This window comes from Rhinichthys klamathensis, unplaced genomic scaffold, assembly GCF_029890125.1.
Source record: "Rhinichthys klamathensis goyatoka isolate OS25496 unplaced genomic scaffold, OSU_Roscu_1.1 h1tg000167l_1, whole genome shotgun sequence".
NCBI lineage: Eukaryota > Metazoa > Chordata > Actinopteri > Cypriniformes > Leuciscidae > Rhinichthys > Rhinichthys klamathensis.
The window spans coordinates 224,737-246,187 of record NW_026606698.1 but is presented as its reverse complement, the minus strand read 5'-3'; the positions used below and the strand labels follow the sequence as shown (position 1 = coordinate 246,187).

Here is a 21,451-nt window from a genome sequence, read left to right as displayed (position 1 = left end):
TGCATACCAACTGAACTATTTCAGGTCTTTTATTGTTTTAATACTGATGATTTTGGCATACAGCTCATGAAAACCCCAAATTCCTGTCTCAAAAAAATAGCATATTTCATCCGACCAATAAAATAAGTGTTTTTAATACAAAAAAAAAAAAGTCAACCTTCAAATAATTATTATCAGTTATGCACTCAATAGTCAATACTTGGTCGGGAATCCTTTTGCAGAAATGACTGCTTCAATGCGGCGTGGCATGGAGGCAATCAGCCTGTGGCACTGCTGAGGTGTTATGGAGGCCCAGGATGCTTGGATAGCGGCCTTAAGCTCATCCAGAGTGTTGGGTCTTGCGTCTCTCAACTTTCTCTTCACAATATCCCACAGATTCTCTATGGGGTTCAGGTCAGGAGAGTTGGCAGGCCAAATGAGCACAGTAATACCATGGTCAGTAAACCATTTACCAGTGGTTTTGGCACTGTGAGCAGGTGCCAGGTCGTGCTGAAAAATGAAATCTTCATCTCCATAAAGCTTTTCAGCAGATGGAAGCATGAAGTGCTCCAAAATCTCCTGATAGCTAGCTGCATTGACCCTGCCCTTGATAAAACACAGTGCACCAACACCAGCAGCTGACATGGCACCCCAGACCATCACTGACTGTGGGTACTTGACTCTGGACTTCAGGCATTTTGGCATTTCCTTCTCCCCAGTCTTCCTCCAGACTCTGGCACCTTGATTTCCGAATAACATGCAAAACTGAGCAACAGTCCAGTGCTGCTTCTCTGTAGCCCAGGTCAGGCGCTTCTGCCGCTGTTTCTGGTTCAAAAGTGGCTTGACCTGGGGAATGCGGCACCTGTAGCCCATTTCCTGCACACGCCTGTGCACGGTGGCTCTGGATGTTTCTACTCCAGACTCAGTCCACTGCTTCCGCAGGTCCCCCAAGCTCTGGAATCGGTCCTTCTCCACAATCTTCCTCAGGGTCCGGTCACCTCTTCTCGTTGTGCAGCGTTTTTTGCCACACTTTTTCCTTCCCACAGACTTCCCACTGAGGTGCCTTGATACAACACTCTGGGAACAGCCTATTTGTTCAGAAATTTCTTTCTGTCTTACCCTCTTGCTTGAGGGTGTCAATGATGGCCTTCTGGACAGCAGTCAGGTCGGCAGTCTTACCCATGATTGCGGTTTTGAGTAATGAAACAGGCTGGGAGTTTTTAAAAGCCTCAGGAATCTTTTGCAGGTGTTTATAGTTAATTAGTTGATTCAGATGATTAGGTTAATAGCTCGTTTAGAGACCCTTTTCATGATATGCTAATTTTTTGAGACAGGAATTTTGGGTTTTCATGAGCTGTATGCCAAAATCATCAGTATTAAAACAATAAAAGACCTGAAATATTTCAGTTGGTGTGCAATGAATCTAAAATATATGAAAGTTTAATTTTTATCATTACATTATGGAAAATAATTAACTTTATCACAATATGCAAATTTTTTTAGAAGGACCTGTATACGTTCTGTAATAAAAAATAATAATAATAAAAAAATACTACAGCTGCGCCTTATGACGAGATCTTTCATGTACCGTAAATGCTAGTTTTTTCCTACTTTGGTCTGATATTGGATTCTTACATTGTGCTTGTTACTTTAGCAAACGTGTCATTTTGAATTTAAAAAGATAAAATCAAATTGGTGCAATAAAATATTCAAAATTAAATATCATTAAAATATAAAAATCTTTTCATTAATTATATTAAATCTAGTTAAAAGTACTTGAATAAATAATATTTAAGGCTTTTACTTAATAATTCACTTTATTAATTGAGCATTTTAAATTTAACTGTTTGTTTAGTAAAAAAAAACTATATTTGGTGTCAATTCATTTTATATTTTTTTTATAAAAATAAAAAAACAAGCATGTGCCAAGCATTCTTTTTAAAATAAATCAGGATAAGCATGAAATTTGCAGCAATGAAACTAGTCAAAAATGGTAAATGAAAAAGAGTCCCATTTTTCACTTTTGAGTACGAAGGGAAATGAATAATATTCATACAAATATACAAACCATTTCTGAGACTTCAAACATTCATGCTTGCAGAAAATTAAAACGTTCAAAACAAATGACTCAGAAAGTTATTTATTTCTCAACACAGGCAAGTACAAAAAGGAAGATGTAAAACAGGGAAGTAAGCGTTACTGTACCGCACAACTGTTAATTCTTTAAAAAGGCCGAAACAGGAGATAACCAAGTCAAAATAACTGGGCTGAACCACAAAACAAAATCAGTGTGTTTACTGCAGACATCAATAATTAGCAGATAACTCACTACAATGCTGTCAAATGTCTGACGGTGTGTTTCTAAGACCGCTAAGATGAACTTTTAAAACATACAGTAAAACGTACCAGCTGGTAAACAAAAAATATAAAGTCCACTGCAGTAGATGTTATTGTTTAAAGAAGTAAATAAAGTAAAAAAGCCATACAACTGATAGAAAACCCCACACCATGAGAATATAAGTATAAAAGAAGAGAAAGACTACAAATGTGTGCATTTAAGTGGAGTTTTAAGGCATTTCTGTGAATCAAAATACAGCTGTCCACAATAAACATAACTTGTCTTTATCCTCATTTTAGTACCATTACTATATTCATTCTTTCTAAATATGAAAGGTGAACTCTCATAAACTTTATTGTGCAATTTTTCCTTTCAAAAAGATACTGATCAGATATTGCATTATTGACCAAATGCAACATGATGTCAAGAGATTGTCCAATTGTAGTCTTAGTTATTTCATGATCCAATCTGGCAATTGTAGCTTTTATGTGCTTTCAATTGGACTTCAGCTTGTTTCCCTGTAGCGTCCACCAGAGGGAAACGCTGACCAGTGCACAGCTTGACTTGACAAATAGAGATTTAAATGCATTTAAAAGAAAGATCATTTTCTTTGATAGTGATGATACTTTTTGTGATGAAATTTGACATCCATCTCAGTCTATGTTTCTCCATCAAGAACGTAGTGCTAAGCACATGAAACACAAAAAACATTTTTAAACAAACTCTGATATTAATTCATGTCTGTGAATGCATCACGATTATGAACCTGTCCATTTGATAAAACTGTAAACTTGACCAGGTGCATCTACAAGTACAACATCCTCTTATTTGATCCTATCTATCCACAAGCACTCTATAAAGTATCGACGAGGTTATCTGGTAAACGAATGCCAGTCTGACGCATGAAAAACATGACTGGGACAAGCCAAGCAGCTTAAAAAGAGTGTTTTGGCACAGAAAAACGTCCTAAATGCAGCTGAGCTGACCACAAACCCCGATCAATATACAGATGAACATATGCTGGACATTGTCAGTGAAATCATGATATAAATTATTAACAGCATCTAACCTGATTGGACAAAGACTTGATTAAAAGACATCATAATGGACCGTTGGTTTCAGTGTCGAGGTTATTCATATGGGCGGAGCTGCTATAATGATTGGTTACATTAATTAGGGATCATTAACATTATGTTCCATCAATCTGATAAACATGAGGGATAAGAGAAAATAGTGTTTAGAAAAGGGTAGGATAAATGCAACCAAGTCAGATCGCACTTCCTGTTCCCACAACATACATACAAACAGACACACACACAGAAACACACACACACTTAGTCGTCTCCCGGTTTCATCTTCATCTGAGCTTGCATCTGAGCGATCATCTGCTGCATGCGTCTCAGCTGCAAAAGAAGAAAAAGCGGATATGTAAATAAAACATATATATAAACAAATTAATACCTGTAATAATAATTAATAAGTAGAAACGTTTCCTGAGCAAATCATCATATTAGACTGATTTCTGAAGGATCATGTGACACTGAAGACTGGAGTAATGATGCTGAAAATTCAGCTTTGATCACAGGAATAAATTACATTTTACAATATATTCAAATAGAAAACTGTTATTTTAAATTGTAATAATATTTCACAATATTTCTGGTTTTACTGTATTTTTCTTTTTTCCCCCCCAAATAAATGCAGCATGGGTGAGCAGAAGAGACTTCTTTCAAAAACATAAAAAAATCTTACCGACCCCAAACTTTTAAACAGCAGTGTATGTGTCACTTTAATATAACATTTCATCTGGTGCAATAGAGAACATATTATTTCCAGCTAAATTTCCAATCAGAAGTGTGCGTTTGTGTATTTTCACACTTTACTGCACAACATCTAACATTGTTTCACCTCATGTAGACTGACACGTACACATAAACACAGTGAAACATAAACACAATTACACAGCACTCTAATGAAGGTCTAATCACTACAATCATGATAATTAGAGATCATACATACTGTACACAGCTCCTCGAAACACATCACTGATGATGAAGATGCTTAAAACACACTTGTGTTTGTTTTGTATCTTGGTGCAGTCTTTCCATTTTTATACTAAGCGAATGATATTTTCTATCCCTTAAACCAAACGCTCACTTTTGCACTTTTACATATTAATTAAAACTTTATTTAGCATGTTTATTAATCTGTTTTCCTCTTGAGGGCTTTTGACTGCTTGCCATAATGTAGCTGATTTCAGGTTTTACTATCTTTGTGCTAGGCTAAAGGGATAGTTCACCCAAAAATGATTTACGCCAAAAGAGTAACCCTTGAACTTGACGCACAGCGTAATGATGGCAATTGACGCCTCTCACGGTTCAAACACACAGGGCAATCGCGTTCATCATTACATTGTGCGTCAAGTTCAAGTGCTACTCTTTTGGCGTAAATTGATGCGAATGGCCGTCGCCTTTTTACACCCAGGTGTACATGACATTCTTCTTTCAGACGATTACAATCAGAGTTATATTAAAAAATGTCCTGGCTCTTCCAAGGTTTATAATGGGAGTGAATGGGTATATTTTTTTGGAAGTCCATCAAAGTGCTAGCCTGGCTGCGCCCTCCTACGCACTTCCGCTCAAATTCATTTTCCTTCAGTACTACGTCTGGGATTCTGCTGTAGAGTTTGGTTTTCTCCGATCAACTTTTTGTAGGGCCAATCAGCGAACAGAGGGAGTGGCTGAGAACGATGACGTCGTGCGTTATTTTGAGTTGTAGTTCAGTAATGGCAGCGGAGAAAGATGCGAGCGAAGCCATTCGGTCCGGTGTAGCAACGCTGGCGAATATTAAGAAGTTAAAGCCGGAGCAAGAACAATCTTTGCTTAGTTTTGTTTTGGCGATGATGTTGTGGCCCTCCTTCCCACAGGGTTCGACATACATCACGAGCAAACGTTAGCGATTGGTGGCAGATCCAGAGTGACTCTGGGCAGATCCAATAGTTTTAGACTTCAATAGAGTCCCCGCCTACAAGGAAGTTAACGATTGTCAATGGAGCGGTGCCAGACTCTGTACAAATGAAATGTACGAGAGTCTGGTAGAACCAGCCTATCAAAGTCCATCCATCCATGATAAAAGTGCTCCACACGGCTCTGCGGGGGTTAATAAAGGCCTTCTGAAGTGAAGTGATGCGTTCGTGTAAGAAAAATATTCATATTTAAAACTTTATCGACTAAAATAACTAGCTTCCCGCAGACGGCCGTACGCAAGTCGACTTACGCCAAAAGAGTAACACTGGACGGTGTATGACGTAGATGTAGGAGTAGCGTAAGCTTTGACGCCTCTCGCGGTTCAAACACACAGAGCTGGGCTACCGCGTTCATCGTTATGTTGTGCGTCAAGTTCAGGTGTTACTCTTTTGGCGTAAGTCGACTTGCGTACGGCCGTCTGCCGGAAGCTAGTTATTTTAGTCAATAAAGTTTTAAATATTTTTCTTACACGAACGCATCGCTTCACTTCAGAAGGCCTTTATTAACCCCCGCAGAGCCGTGTCGAGCACTTTTATCATGAATAGATGCGCTTTAATGGACTTCCAAAGTCAAACAGCCATTCACTCTCATTATAAAGCTTGGAAGAGCCAGGACATTTTTTTATATAACTCTGATTGTATGCGTCTGAAAGAAGAATGTCATATACACATAGGATGGCTTCAGGGTGAGTAAATCATGGGCTAATTTTCATTTTTGGGTGAACTATCCCTTTAAACCTGTATACACACACACTTTACATTGTAAGTGTGCATACTCTATGTTCAGTGCTGCAGGAAGTTGATGTCATTTCCTGTGCAGACATGCATGTTTATAAACTGCACTGATTGCATCCGCACCTGACTGGGATATACATTCCCATAGGCCAGAGTATCGCAAACAAATTACGCACGATATGGATGGTTTCACAATATTACTGTTTTTACATTAGCCTTGGTGAGCAGAAGAGATATTTTTTCAAAATCATTACAAAATCTTAATATATAAGATATTATTATAGAGTTTGAACCGATTGTCAAAATGATATGCATATGTGTTTGTGACTTACCTCAGCATCCTTCTCCAAGAGGATCTGGTCTTTGTCCATCACATCTTCCTCAACATCCCTGCTGGATCACATGGTTTCAGCACAAATATACACCAAACATTCACTCAAATCCCTTGCATGCCAACACTGAGCAAAAGCATGAGCTGTATAAATATCTCATTTAGATGATGTACCTCGCACTCGCACCTGAATACAGATTTACATTTTGAGGAAATCATTCCTCATAGTAACACAGCTTATTTATTAAGTTAGGAGCTCTAAATACTATTAATGTGAGAATTAAACTGGGAAAGTCAATGAAAGCGTGCAGCTCTGACAAACCCAAACTGTGCATCACAGACACAGATCAAGACAGCAGATGAATCACACAAGTTAGGCCCGTTTCACTGACAGCTTGCATTTTGTTCTTATGTATTTCTTATGCTTAGCTTTGAGAAAAAATAATAATTTAATACTATAAATTCTGGAGGCATTAAATTAAAGGTGCTCTATGGAACTTTTTTAGCAGCCTCTAGCGGTGATGTTTCAGATTGCAACAAGAGCGCTCGTGCTCGTGTGTGTGTGCGATCTCAGGAGCGAGCATTCACTACCGGCCACACTGAGACTTTCAACACAACGGAGAAAGCATCACACAACATGCTGGAAACTCATGTAAACTCCCACTGCACCGTTACAATAATAGACTACTTTTATCAGCTTGACGTTGAACTAATGCTCCATGCTCGTACCATGATAACGTTACATTGACTGCATTTAGCGACATCTGGTGTTATCTAGCATAGTCTACGGCATTTCACGAACTATTCGTGTATCTTTCACAATCAACAATGTCATGTCAACATAGGTGAATGTATAATAATGATAACGAAAACGGTTAGTGAACTAGACTGAACAATGTCAGTGTAACAGAAAGACAGTAGGAAGTAACATTACTGTACTGAACGTGTCTGGAAATGTTTATTATAAACAATATGATAGTGGGATGAATTACGTTATAGCGTAACGATCTATAACGTAGATCTAGTACATAAAACAAGTATCCTAAAGCACCTTTTCTTATCCTGGAACAGTCTTTTGTATTCATTCCATGTCTCATGTAGTTTACCTTGCTATTTCATTTGAGTTTACTAATAATTCAAAAGCTCTGCCGATGTTGATCCGTGTTTTCGTCCTGAGTCGATCAGAATCACGTTTGGCCTGACGAGCTTCAGCAGATAAAACTTTGTTTTGTTTTTTATATTTATGTGGAGTTTGTGTTGGAGTGTGTGTTGTGCTGGAGGCAGGTCGTGTTTGGGTGTTAACAGACTCCATGTCGTCAGCTGCAGTGCCGTCGCATAGACTGTATATAAGAAGGAGAGAGGCTCGGGAGCGCGCATGCACGTCACATCCGATGGATAAATCCACGGTAAATCCGACCCGGAGACTTCACATATAAATATGAATACTGGCCTTCAGAGGTAATAGCAAAACCCGACAAGTGGATCATTGTAATGTGTGATTACAACCCCTTCACACACAGGCAATAAAAAAAGGATTCATTTTAGAAGAAAAGTTCCATATAGCACCTTTAAGTATATACAGTCCTATTAACCATGGAAATGTGCAAACTCCGTTCACGCGTAGTGAGGATCAGTAGGGTCAGACAGACTCTTATTTATAGGATTTTGACAAATTTAAAACAAATTTGATGGAAAATCGCTTCAGAAATATTTAAGGTTCTGCACTATTTCTATTTTACCAATCAAATAAGCAAGTTTGCGATGGATTGAGTAATGTTTGATCATCAGGTCTCAACTGTAAAATGTCTTACTCTTTCAATTGAGCTGTTATGAACTTAAAAAATGTGTGTAATTATTCGGTCAATAGAACAGTGATTAACTAGGAAAACGGCACTTTATGACCCCTTGACAATCTGTGATCTCGTGTTTGTTGATTTGCCTCACCTGCCAGCTCGCTTTAGTCTCTCAGAACGGAAGTTCTCATAGTGGAGATCTTGAGTGACCTCCTGCAGGTCCTGCATGTGAGTTCTACACACACACACACACACACACACACACACACACACACACACACACACACACACACACACACACACACAAAGCTTAAAGATTTATGTCAGCAGAGGGCGCTGCAGAACAAATGGAGAAATCAAGCCAACAGTCACCCAAATTGTCTTATAAGATATCTCACAGGACATATTTCCTCCAAAATCAAAGAAATAAGAAATTATATTTTTTGCATAAAGAAATTACAGCCTATTTTACCACCAAGAGTTTTTTCCATTGAGACATATTCATAATAATTAATCAAATTTCCCTCAATTTCTCAATAATGTAGTGCAAAATAACCTACATTTTATTTTGTATGCCGATATAAACATAGACATTTTTTTATAGGCCTCATTTGTTAACATGAGCAATATATTTTTTTAAAGCAATCATTAAGTTTTGTTAATGTTAGTAAAGCTCTACTTGTTCTTTTTTGGTTCATTTTAGTTTACAGTGCATTAACAAATGTTGACAAATACAACTTTAGAAATGTATTAGTAAACGTAGAAATTACCAAGATTTACTAAGATTAATAAATGTCCGTATTGTTCGTCGTTAGTTAATGTTGAATAATACAGTTAACGAATGTCAACAAATAAAACCTTATCGTAAAGTGTTACTCATTTTTTTATTAAAATACAGTTTTGAGACTCATGACTTATGAGAATCACCATTGAGAATAAATAAGTCATACAGATGCATTACATGTAAAGAGAATTTGGAGTGGAAATCTGCGTCGAAAATGCATACATTTTAATGGTCATAAAATTGGCTTAATTTTCTTTATGCAAAAACATTTTTTACTTTTGGAATTAAATTTTTTGTACGAATCACCCTGTCCTTGTTAGCTTATTTTAAAGTGTTTTTGCAAACGCTCTATTGTTAAGTAAGCCTTGCTACTCATTTGGGCATGTGAAGAGTTTCATTTACATCAAGGAGTCTCAAAAGGTACGGCAACAAAAACATTCTGTTGGACTCTAAGGTTCAGAGGGTGGAAATAGTCATGTAAACAGTTTGACCTTTTCAGTTTTTACTGGCGTTTCTCATATTTAGGAGGTTAAGACACCCTAACGTGTGTGTGTGTGTGTGTGTGTGTACTCACACCAGCATAGTGCGCAGCTTGAGGAAATCATTGTGCTCGGGGTTTTCCACCTCCACCACCCCCCACGGGTACAAGCGCCCACGGATCTTCTTCCCCTTCACCTCTATCAGCTGGTTGGAGCCGATGACGGCAAACGGGATGCTGGCCTGCACACAAACACACTCGTTCAACTTCAATCAAAGCCTTTGGGAGGTCGGGCAGTGTTACAGAGCTGATAATGAACTTAAAAACTTTGACCTCTGACCTTTAGGACACGCGTCTGTTCCTTGAATTCTTCGTCTTCATCCGAATCAGCGTCGGGAAGCTGGTAGATCCGGATTCCTTGCTCACTGATCTCATCCAAAATCTGCACGAAATAAAAACTTTTAAAAGCTATAAACCTATACGCTCAGAGGTCTGTGGACCAAGGGCAATTAAATTAGCTGAAGTATAAGTATAAGAAGTATAAATATACTTGTATATTTTTTATTAAATTATTATTTAACATTAACTATACATACACACACACATACATACATATATATAATAAATTATACATTAAGTTTATTTATATATATATATATATATATATACATATATTTATATATATATATATATATATATATATATATATATATATATATATATATATATATACACATATATATATAAGCTAAAAACCTTTACGTTCAGACCCAGTGTAATTGAACCAGCTGAATTATAAGCGTGACAAATCATAAGTATACTTGTAAATTTTAAATTAAATAGTTATTTTATATTAACTATATATATTGTTACTTTCAAATATTAATTCAATAAATGCATAATAATAATACATTCTTAATTTATGTACATTTATATACATCATAACTTATAACATTATACATCTTAATTAATAATTGTAAATGTAAATAATGATTTTAACTTAATGGTTAATTTGCAAGTATAATTAAGTTAAAATAACATCAAAAACATATGATATACATTTATACACACACGTGGCTTTCTGGCAAGGACACAAAATGCATTAAAAAGTCTTTACCAAACTCTGTAAAGAAAATAATAATAATGATAAAATATATATATATATATATATATATATATAGCTCTGACTGTTCTTCTAAATCATTGGATGCTAGTTCTAGTTTATTTCTTGAACTTTCTGCACGTTGTCATTTGGACCGCTCTCAGGAAACTCTTTGATGCTGCAAACAGGAATCGTATGAATCACTCAATATAAACTAACTACTGGATCCACACGTAGGGAGTTTAGAGCCAGTCAGATAACAGACACAATCAGGCCGAAACAGATCTTGGGCCGAGAGCTGAAAACATTGCCCCAATTACCCCATAACCTGAAAACCAAGATTTCCACCTAACACCAAACTAAACCTGTGAAAACTACGATGCAAAGCAATGTGGGAGATATTCCCAGTTTCAAACTGATAAAGAGAATATGAGATTGAAAAACACAGCATTGCTTAAAGCTGCAGTCTGACGTTTTTCCTCTTTGTCGCCATCTCTGTTCGAAATCTGCAATTGCAGTCATTTGCGGAATTATCAACTTTACGTGAGTTGTACTTCGACACCGCACAGCGCGGATGAACACAGTGTTTGAGGACACTGTGAGGCTGTCAGTCACCGCGCCGGTGTGGATACTGGCATTCAGAATCACAGATTATTATTTTTGGAAGTATGACCAACATAAGAAGTTACACGGGAAAATGTAATCTGAACTAGTAAGAAACATCCACCTTTGTTCTGGTTCTGACATTGCAGTAAATCGCGCTGATTAAATCTAACAATCGCTTATAAGTTATCATATCACGCAAAACCGTGCAAATTATACTTTGTTCTCAAATTGTTAATGTTAAGAACGTCAGCATTGCGTGACTACATGTATGTCCTTCCGATATTATCCTTGTTTTCGCATGGGTCCGGTTGCAGTCTCAACCGGACCCATGCGGTTGAACCTTTCTGGATCCGCCATCAAATTGCTAAGTTTAATTATATTAAGCGCTGTGAGAAAAGGCTGTAAATCTCCACCTCCAGCATCCTCACACGCATTATAGCCTACTAGCTGAGACTCTTCTTTATGTGTACAGATGTGACGTAATGACTCAATATAGCCTACTAGCCGAGACTCTTCTTTATGTGTACAGATGTGACGTAATGACGCAATATAGTCTACTAGCCGAGACTCTTCTTTATGTGTACAGATGTGACGTAATGACGCAATATAGCCTACTAGCCGAGACTCTTCTTTATGTGTAAAGATGTGACGTAATGACTCAATATAGCCTACTAGCCGAGACTCTTCTTTATGTGGACAGATGTGACGTAATGACTCAATATAGTCTACTAGCCGAGACTCTTCTTTATGTGTACAGATGTGACGTAATGACTCAATATAGCCTACTAGCCGAGACTCTTCTTTATGTGTACAGATGTGACGTAATGACTCAATATAGTCTACTAGCCGAGACTCTTCTTTATGTGTACAGACGTGACGTAATGACTTAATATAGTCTACTAGCCGAGACTCTTCTTTATGTGTACAGATGTGACGTAATGACTCAATATAGCCTACTAGCCCAGACTCTTCTTTATGTGTACAGATGTGACGTAATGACTCAATATAGTCTACTAGCCCAGACTCTTTTTTATGTGTACAGATGTGACGTAATGACTCAATATAGTTTACTAGCCGAGACTCTTCTTTATGTGTACAGATGTGACGTAATGACTCAATATAGTCTACTAGCCGAGACTCTTCTTTATGTGTACAGATGTGACGTAATGACTCAATATAGTCTACTAGCCGAGACTCTTCTTTATGTGTACAGATGTGACGTAATGACTCAATATAGTCTACTAGCCGAGACTCTTCTTTATGTGTACAGATGTGACGTAATGACTCAATATAGTCTACTAGCAGAGACTCTTCTTTATGTGTACAGATGTGACGTAATGACGCAAAGACATGTTCGAATCTCCCGCGGAAATCAACCAGTACCACTGGATTTAAAAACATTATTACAAGCTTACCGCTTTGAATCGAGCTACGGCAAGCAGAGAGTTTTGAACACTGGCTGGTTATGTATTTTCTCAAAAATGTATTTTGGATCATTTTTAACCCCAAAAAAGCTACGGACTGCAGCTTTAAGAAAAAAAGAAAGAAAAAAATAAGAAGAAGAAATAGCACTTCTGAAGCACCTGTGGTGGATCAGACATTAGGATTTATTTTTCTAACTTCAAAGCTGTTTTTCTAAGAAGCACATTCACAATGCCATTACATAACGACGCCCACAACGCCACCAGAAGCCTCTTCCTGACATTCTAAGTGCTTTCATGTAATCTCAGCGGGGACGGCGATTCAATGGGAGACCAGCTCCTGCTCCGCTGGTCTTTACAGAAAACCCCTCCTGTTATGATTAGTCCTGTTTTCATAGCGAGGAGCCGCAGCGAGACAGGACCGTGTGTGTTATTGTTTGCATGGGTGTCATTGTTGCGTGTTCTGAGTCCAAATAAACACGGCACAGTTGGGCCCGTGGGGAACGTGACTGTAGACAAGCTTCCTCTGATCAAACAGAATCCGTGGTGAGTAACAATATGAAGAAGGGTGCAAGATTTATAAGGGTCCATCTTCCCCATTCGTGCCAAATCTGGGGTGTGGACAGGTGGAGATATTGACATTTTTTAGATGACTTGACCTCCAAATGGGAAAATAAACACGTCGCTTCACAATGAACAAAGAAAAATGGCACAATAGTGACTTTCTATGCACAGGAACGGAAGTTAAGATATGGCCGTATATAAAAACTGAAACAAGAAAAGCAGATTAGGGCCATATTGACAATTTTATAAGCGGCTAAAATCAGTAGTTGTGTCCCAAAGTCGTTCCGGGCAGCTAGTGTGTGTTTGTCGGTGTGCCATCTGTCCCATCAGCTTTTAAATACCCGTTGGCGTTCTGCCTATGTGTGTTTGTTATACTGCAGTTAATACATTGTGTTGATGCTATCATACGATCGTTAAATATAGCTGCACATCAGAAGTTCATTGGAGACTCAATCTAGAGACTCCCCCAGATTCAATAATCCTGATATCTCTAATAAGGTAGAACCATCTCTTGATATATGTGAGAGATTTTTGAGTTTTTTTATTGAAAAGATGGATGGCATCGGATCCTCCCTTATTCCTTCTCACTCTAATACTCTACTTTGAATAGTTTTCAGCCGGTGTCTTTCTCTGACCTGAGGAAATTAGTGATGCAGATGAAGTCTACAACTTGTTGTTCCCTCTTGACATCATTAATGGTTATTTTGATACTACTGGTTCCAGCATTCAAGAAATAATTAATTCCTGTTTAGTCTCTGGCACTGCCGCTGCGTTTTTAAAGCATGCAGTTGTCTAGCCGTTGCTTAAAAAGCCCAATGCTGGTGTAAAGTGTTTGAATAATTATCATCCTATTTCAAAATTGGCCTCTACTTCAAAAGTTATGGAAAAAGTTGTCCTATCACAGTTACTTAAATTCAGTTACTTTCGACTCAGGTACTTGGACCATTTCAATCAGGTTTTATAACTTCTCACAGAACTGAAACAGCTTTGTTTAAAGTGATGAATGATTTGTTACTGGTTAAATTTGGATTTTACTGGATCTGACCGCCGCTTTTGACACAGTACTATGACAATATCCTTCAGACATGCATTGAAATACTCTGGTTTGAGTCATATCTTAAATATGATTCATTCTCAGTGGCTACTGGCCAGTTTTTATCTCCTGTGGGGTTCCCAAGGGTCCATTCTGGGGCCATTTCTCTTTAATCTGTACATGCTTCCACCTAGTAATATAATCAGGAAATGTAACATTTATTTTCATTTCTATGCCGGTGATTCTCAGATGCACCTTCCATTAAAATCTAGATACTCTCTGCAGCCTCCCATGGACTGTCTTGAGGATATTAAATGCTGGATGGCAAATCATTTCCTCCATCTTAACAATGAGAAAACTGAGGTGATTATCTTTGGTCCCTCCGAAACCAGGAACTCTATAGATTGTAACTTAGACAATCTCACTCCATATGCTATAAGTCACATTCAAAAAAGTTAGGAGTTAACTTTAACTCTGAACTTTGTCTTGAAAACAAATGAGCTCATTTGTTAAAAACAGCTACTATCAATTGAGAATCATTTCTAGACTTAAATTGACACTTTGCTTTCAAGACTTGGAAAAAGTTATTCATGCATTTATTCAACAGTTGAATCACCACTGTTTTCATTGAAGCGCACACATACGTCACTCGCACGCAGAGAGCCGAGATCGCGCTGCGCACACACTGAAACATTCAGAAGCAAAGAAACTTGATATCAACGCTGCCCCGTGACTTTTAGTAAGAAGATAGCTTCGATAATCAAAACATTATATTTCTCAGCAACGAGGGGGTTATATATTTATCTATTTTGAAGTAATTTAACTCACAGCTTAATTTTTAAGAGAGACACTGAACAGACCCAGGTACGCATCTCTCTTTCTCGATAATTAATTAAATGCTATAATTAATTCATTCAAATAAATGTAATCTTACGCACTACTTTATCTCTGTGTCTGATTCAAAGCGGGCTAGATCTAACGAGCCGTAACTGACGAAAATAACCATCAATTTTACCTTTCTGGTCAAATATTGTGCGGCAAACATCAATAACAGCTTTAAGTTGTCAATCCTGGCAAATTACCATGGTATAAGCGGGATAATCCACGGCTAGCTGTGCATTAAATGATTTTAATGCACGGCATGGAGGCAAAGAACTGCCTAAGCATAGAATAGTGCACAAGTAATTGTCTGAGTTTTGTTATTGTTAACTACTTAACTAACTTAATTAAATTAAAAACATTCTTATTAACTGAAATAAAGTTGCAAAAACATATTTAAATATTAGATTCAAAACAAAATTTTAAAATAAAAACTAATTCAACAACTATAATATAATACTAAAATAACACTGGTGTACAGTACTGTACATTGGCCAATATTAAAATGAAAGTACAAAAAGCAATTATTTTATGATTTCAGTTTTACATGACCAAAAAGGTTGAATTTATAGATACTACCTTTTTTAAGTTAATGTTAGCATCCAAAAGCACAACAATCTGTCAGCATGCTAGTCTTTGTCCCCTGCTAAAAAATATTAATCTATAATAAATAAAACAAGTGATGTCCTAAACAAAACATCAAGAACCTTTCACACACTGGCACAATGATAAAAGTTTTTTCACTTTATACGGAAACAAGGATTTTCCACAATCTATTGCCAGCACCGAGAATCTTGAAGCGAGTTATCGGCCCAGGCTTCAACACAATCATTAGCTCCCCCTGTCTTTCTCCAAGGCTAAATTTGTTTGGATTGGCAGGACCTCCACGCGATTGGCAGAGGCACCTGGAGTCTGGCCTGGAACAATGGCACGGGAGTTTCTCCATGGCTCCAAACTGAAAAGGGAAGTGAGTTTCACCTATTATGCTTGTAATTTGTTTGTCATAGGATGCATTATGAGTCGTGACCATGTGTTTGGGGAGCAAGACTATTTGTGGGTACGAGTGGGTGAAGCTTGTGTGGGCTGGTGTTGGAGTTGGTCTCTTCAGCCATGTGCTCCATCAAGCTGCAAGTACATTGTCAACCAAATCTGATTTTCCCTCGAGATCGGGCACAGATCTATGGAAGCTTGTTTCTGCCACAGAATGAAAAATAAAAAAGGTAATTGCGACTTTTTATCTCACAATTCTGACTTTTTTTCTCACAATTGCAAGTTTACATCTCACAATTCTGACTTTATTTCTCATAATTGCGAGATATAAAGTCAGAATTGTGTGATATAAAATCGCAATTGCAGGTTATAAAGTCAGAATTGCGAGATATAAAGTCAGAATTTATTGATATAAAGTCGCAATTGCAGGTTATAAAGTCAGAATTGCGAGATATAAAGTCAGAATTGATTGATATAAAGTCGCAATTACGTGTTGTAAAGTCAGAATTGCGTGAAATAAAGTCGCAATTGCGAGTTACAAAGTCAGAATTGCGAGATATAAAGTCAGAATTTATTGATATAAAGTCGCAATTGCAGGTTATAAAGTCAGAATTGCGTGATATAAAGTCGCAATTGCGTGTTAGAAAAAGTCAGAATTATGAGATATAAAGTCAGAATTGCGTGATATAAAGTAGCAATTGCGTGTTGTAAAGTCAGAATTGTGAGATATAAACTATTCTGAGGGGAAAAAATTTAGTCTTTTTTCCCCCTAGAATTGGCCTGATAACTCGCAATTGCGAGTTTATATCTCACAATTCTGAGAAAAGATGTCAGAATTTCGAGATATAAACTCGCAATTATGTGTTATAAAGTCAGAATTGCGAGATGTAAACTCGCAATTGTGAGAAAAAAAGTCAGAATTGTGAGATAAAAAGTCGCAATTCTGTCTTTTTTTCTCGCAATTGCGACTTTCTCATAATTGTGACTTGATATCTCGCAATTGCGACTTTATTTCTCACAATTCTGACTTCATATCTCGCAATTGTGAGATAAAAAGTCACAATTATTATTATTATTTTTTTTATTCAGTGGCGAAAACAAGCTTCCATACAGATCAGATCTGGTTGCATGCATGTAAAAAGAAAAAACGCATACACTACTGTTTAAAAGTTTGGGGTCTAAAGGCTCGTTTACACAAGGGATGATTGTGGTTTGTAGGGAATTACAAACCTGCGCACATATATTCAAACGCACATAACTATAGAATCAGTTCTTAATGCGCATGTGAACGCCATCAGCGGTTATCACAGGTTCGCGTTTAAAGTCTGTTTAGAGAGAACGGTGTCGTCTTAGCGGCCCCTAATTTAATAACAAATGATCATTTCGACAGAAGTGAATCAATCAAAACTAACTTTAGCTGGAAATAACATTATTCAAGAACCGCTATAAAACCAAACCAATCTCTGTTACCTTAAATTATGTTTATCTCTGTAAAGCTGCTTTGAAACAATCTACATTGTTAAAAGCGCTACATAAATGAGGATGACTTCACTTCACTTGACTTGACTTGACATGATAACTATAATGATAACGACAAAGTAGGGGTGTAACGGTACACAGAAGTCATGGTTCGGTACGTACCCCGGTTTTGGGGTCACGGTTCGACATGAGTTCGGTACAACAGAAAAAAACAAACAAATCCCCAATACTAGGTTTCTTTTCATTTATTTTGAACAGACAGTAGTGCAAGTTACAGTTTGTTCCAACTAGCAAGAAGGGCGTTTAGTCCCCCCTGAGATAATTGGTACAGTATAGCCTCCTTTAGTGTATTGAGCACAAAGCAGTAGTTCAATATTGCGCTTTTTTTTCAAGAAACCACGGAAAGATGAGCAAGGAGGAAAAGTGCCAATTAGCCCACATCTGAGCCTACTTCACCTTTCCACGAGGAGACAGCGAGTGAAGCGGCACCTGAGGCTTCCCATTTCAATGCAGATTTCATCACTGGACTTTATTAGTGAGACTTACACGACACAATGCCAAATGATTTGGTCTCAACAATACTCTGTCATTTATGGTCATACAGATAAGAGCAAGACATTCGAAACTGTAAAGGGTCTATTTTTATTTGTGTACACTCAGAATAAAAACAAACCTTGTTCTTTTGTAAATTAAAGAAAACAAACAGGATGCTGCCCCGGTTTCCTTTCCGTGAAGTTTGTGGAGAGCGTCACAATTTATCGAAACTCAGCTTATAGGCTACTAGCAAGCTCTTGTGTGTCATCTGAACTCTTGTATTGGGTTAGTGCGTAGATCATCTCTTCTTCTTCTATTATTTTTCCTGTTGTGGCGGCTAGCAAACCCCATCTGCCCCGTCTGGATCGCCTGTGACTGACTGTATTCGTAGTCTGACTATATGCACCGAACCATGACGTACGTACTGGGACAGTTTGGGACGAATACATGTACCATTACACCCCCAAGACAAAGAAAAACTATATATGGTGAACAATAAAAACATTGGCAGCCAATCAGAATCCATCCGACTCTAAAGAGCTTGAGCATTTAAATCGACCACAAAACTGCAGCGCGCTTAGAATAAACCAGCCCGTTCTCATCCCAAGGCGTCATATACTGACGCTTTTGACATTTCGTCTACATCCAACTCACATGGCACCCTTTAGCGTCAATATGAGACCTATCTAATATGAGACCCACCTATCTGCGTCTCATATTGACGCTAAAGGGTGCCATGTGCGTTGGATGTAGACGAAATGTCAAAATATTTCAAATATGACGCCCTAGGATGAGAATGCGTTGAATAAACCGAACGATATTGTCACCTGGTGTGCACGCTAATATAGTTATCGTTCTTGGTGTGTACGTGCCTTAATTTGCAGTTCAATGTAAACGTAAGTAGCAAACAAGTAGATATATAAAGACTAAACCAGTTAGTCAAGCTCACATCTTTATGCTAGTTGCAGTCCTTATGAAGCACAAAATGCCTTAAAATGCACATTTGAGGAACAACTGAGAGACGAGAATGTGCTCCCCAACTGTACAACACGGCATGGATCAATATGCACACAAATCACTTCATGCAGATCAGTTTGGGCAGCACAGAACTGAACTGTGAATGCAAACAGACGGGACAGAAAAATCTGAATGTGTTAAAATATTGCATCTGTAAATATTAGCACCTAAACATGGATCTGACACTCTGGGAAAATGTTGGAGTGCCAGATGATGCTTTGAATGTAAAGGAAAATAGTGCAGTAGGTCACAAACAAAATGACCTGATTACAGAAGAATCTCTAAATGACACAATCTCAATAACTGTGCACTAGTTGGATAATGTAACACTTGTACAACTAAAAAGGCTCGTCAACATTTGGTCACTTGCACAAAAATAGGAGCCACAAACAGGACAGGCACTATATAAGTACATAACACATGAAAATAAGTTAAATATAGTTTTCCTGTCTACAGACCAATTATTATGAGATTATACTTCAGGGAGCAAAACAGTAGTTTCTCGCAGTCAAGTTTCAGCATGAATAAGCACCTTGAATCCAACCACTCCCTGCTGTTTTGACACTGTTTAAAACCGTCGCTTTTAACACAAAAACACATTGTTTATCATGCAATTTCTACTTAGTGGTTTTGAAATGACAGAACTCAGCAGAATGAACAATTATGAAATACTGTAAAAAACACTATTCAGCAGTAAAGCGTGTCAAACTGAAAGTCCTTAACTGTGATCCCTTGTCTCGGGATAAAACCGCTGGCTACCTGCAGCTCGTGAAGGCCTTTCATTCGTACAAAAACACACAGGGGTTTTATATAATTCTGAAAGAAACTCAACAGGACTGACCAATTAGTTGGACCTGTTTGTGTGTGTTGGTCCAAGGGCTAAAGTTAATCCGGCGTCTCTGAAACAGCAGGAAGCGAGGAGACGCTCACTCCAGCAAATTCCAGTCAGGGATGAGTGTGTGTGTGTGTGTGTGGAGGCCTTCGGCAACCAGATGCTACAATTAAAGTATGAACAATTGGATAAGACAAGCAGAATTTTAGCTGATTGTAACTTCTTGCTGAAGAAATCATAGCATTTCATTATCAGCATCACATTTTGGTATTCTGAAGAAGAGAGATGCTCTTTAAAGAAACAATTTATATTTAATTGCCTTCATGTGTTTCTAAACCTGTATGACAATTTAGAAGAATCATACTGGTCATTGAGGCTTTCAAGCTTTAAATGGACACAAAAGCACCATGAAAGTAGTATAACAGTAGTCTATATTATTTGTGCGCTATATTTCAAGTCAGACAGAAATGTAAGCCATAATTTCACCATTTAAATCACTGTTATTTAGTAATTATTTAAGCTGTATGGACTATTTAAATAGTACTTTCTTGGTGGTTTAATGTCCTTTTTGCAGTTTGAAAGACTTGCATGCAAAAGTGTAACCACTCCAATATTAATTGTATGTCCTATAAAATAAATTAACTCAGAAACAGATTTGGAACGGTATGAGGGTGAGTAATAGATTATTAGTGAATTTTTCTTTTAAAGAGTTAAATACGCTTCTTCAAAAGCAGATTTATTTAACTGGATTTGATTGTGCCGTTCTAAGTGGGGGTGTTAAAAGTCTGTCCTAGTCATATAGACCACCCTATTCTGAAAAACTGAAGTGTTAAATAAAGGTCAAGTCTTGGTCCCAGAAAGCGTATGTGACCGGTGCTGGATATTTATTGTTTTATATGGGCTGCGTGAGCTGCAATTCCAGGATGCAATCATTCTGCTTGAGAACATACATAAATATCCACACCCTCATTTAAGGGAGGAATGTGGACACGGACAAACCCAAACCATGAGATATTCACAGTTTTAACTTCTGCAGTTGAGGAAGGCATGATATCAAGATCAGATGAATGAAAAGACTGGAAAGCCTTGAAAACAAAGTGACCTCACTGGTCTAACACATCACGAATAACAGTGTCCTACAACATACAGTAAACAGCACGTTTAACACCAAAGCCCTATGCTTAATGACCACACGGCCACAAAAACATAAACATACAGTGTGGTCAGAAAATCTGACACAACATTGAAAACCATATGGTATATACACATTTAAATCTTTATATTTGATCATTTTCAGTTTATTTCCTGCTTTAAATAATATATATATAATAAGCACAAGTATATGGTTCCACTGATGCTCAAGATGCTCTTTTTTTTGAACATCTCAAATCATGCTGGAGAACATGATCATATGGAAGCTTGTTTCCACCACTGAATAAAACAAATTAAAAAAATTATTGCGACTTTTTATCTCACAATTGCGAGATATGAAGTCAGAATTGTGAGAAATAAAGTCGCAATTGCGAGATAT

General features: G+C 37.5%; 2 protein-coding genes across 3 annotated transcripts in view; one reads left to right on the top strand and one right to left on the bottom strand.

The window, feature by feature from the left end:
• ufd1l (ubiquitin recognition factor in ER associated degradation 1) overlaps nt 1-21,451 on the top strand; it is a 188,206-nt gene that overhangs the window by 115,534 nt on the left and 51,221 nt on the right. The window lies entirely within an intron of this gene.
• The window catches only part of zgc:63587 (uncharacterized protein LOC393431 homolog), a 41,030-nt gene continuing 22,915 nt past the window's right edge, over nt 3,337-21,451 (bottom strand). The window contains exons 8-12 of one of the 2 annotated variants that reach the window (XM_056259359.1): nt 9,804-9,905; nt 9,560-9,705; nt 8,353-8,436; nt 6,410-6,470; nt 3,337-3,720 (exon numbers count right to left, since the gene is read on the bottom strand). In XM_056259359.1, the coding sequence (XP_056115334.1) occupies nt 3,652-3,720; nt 6,410-6,470; nt 8,353-8,436; nt 9,560-9,705; nt 9,804-9,905 (462 nt within the window). In that variant the 3' untranslated portion in view covers nt 3,337-3,651. The remainder of the gene's footprint in view (nt 3,721-6,409; nt 6,471-8,352; nt 8,437-9,559; nt 9,706-9,803; nt 9,906-21,451) is intronic. The other variant, XM_056259360.1, reaches the window with a different exon arrangement.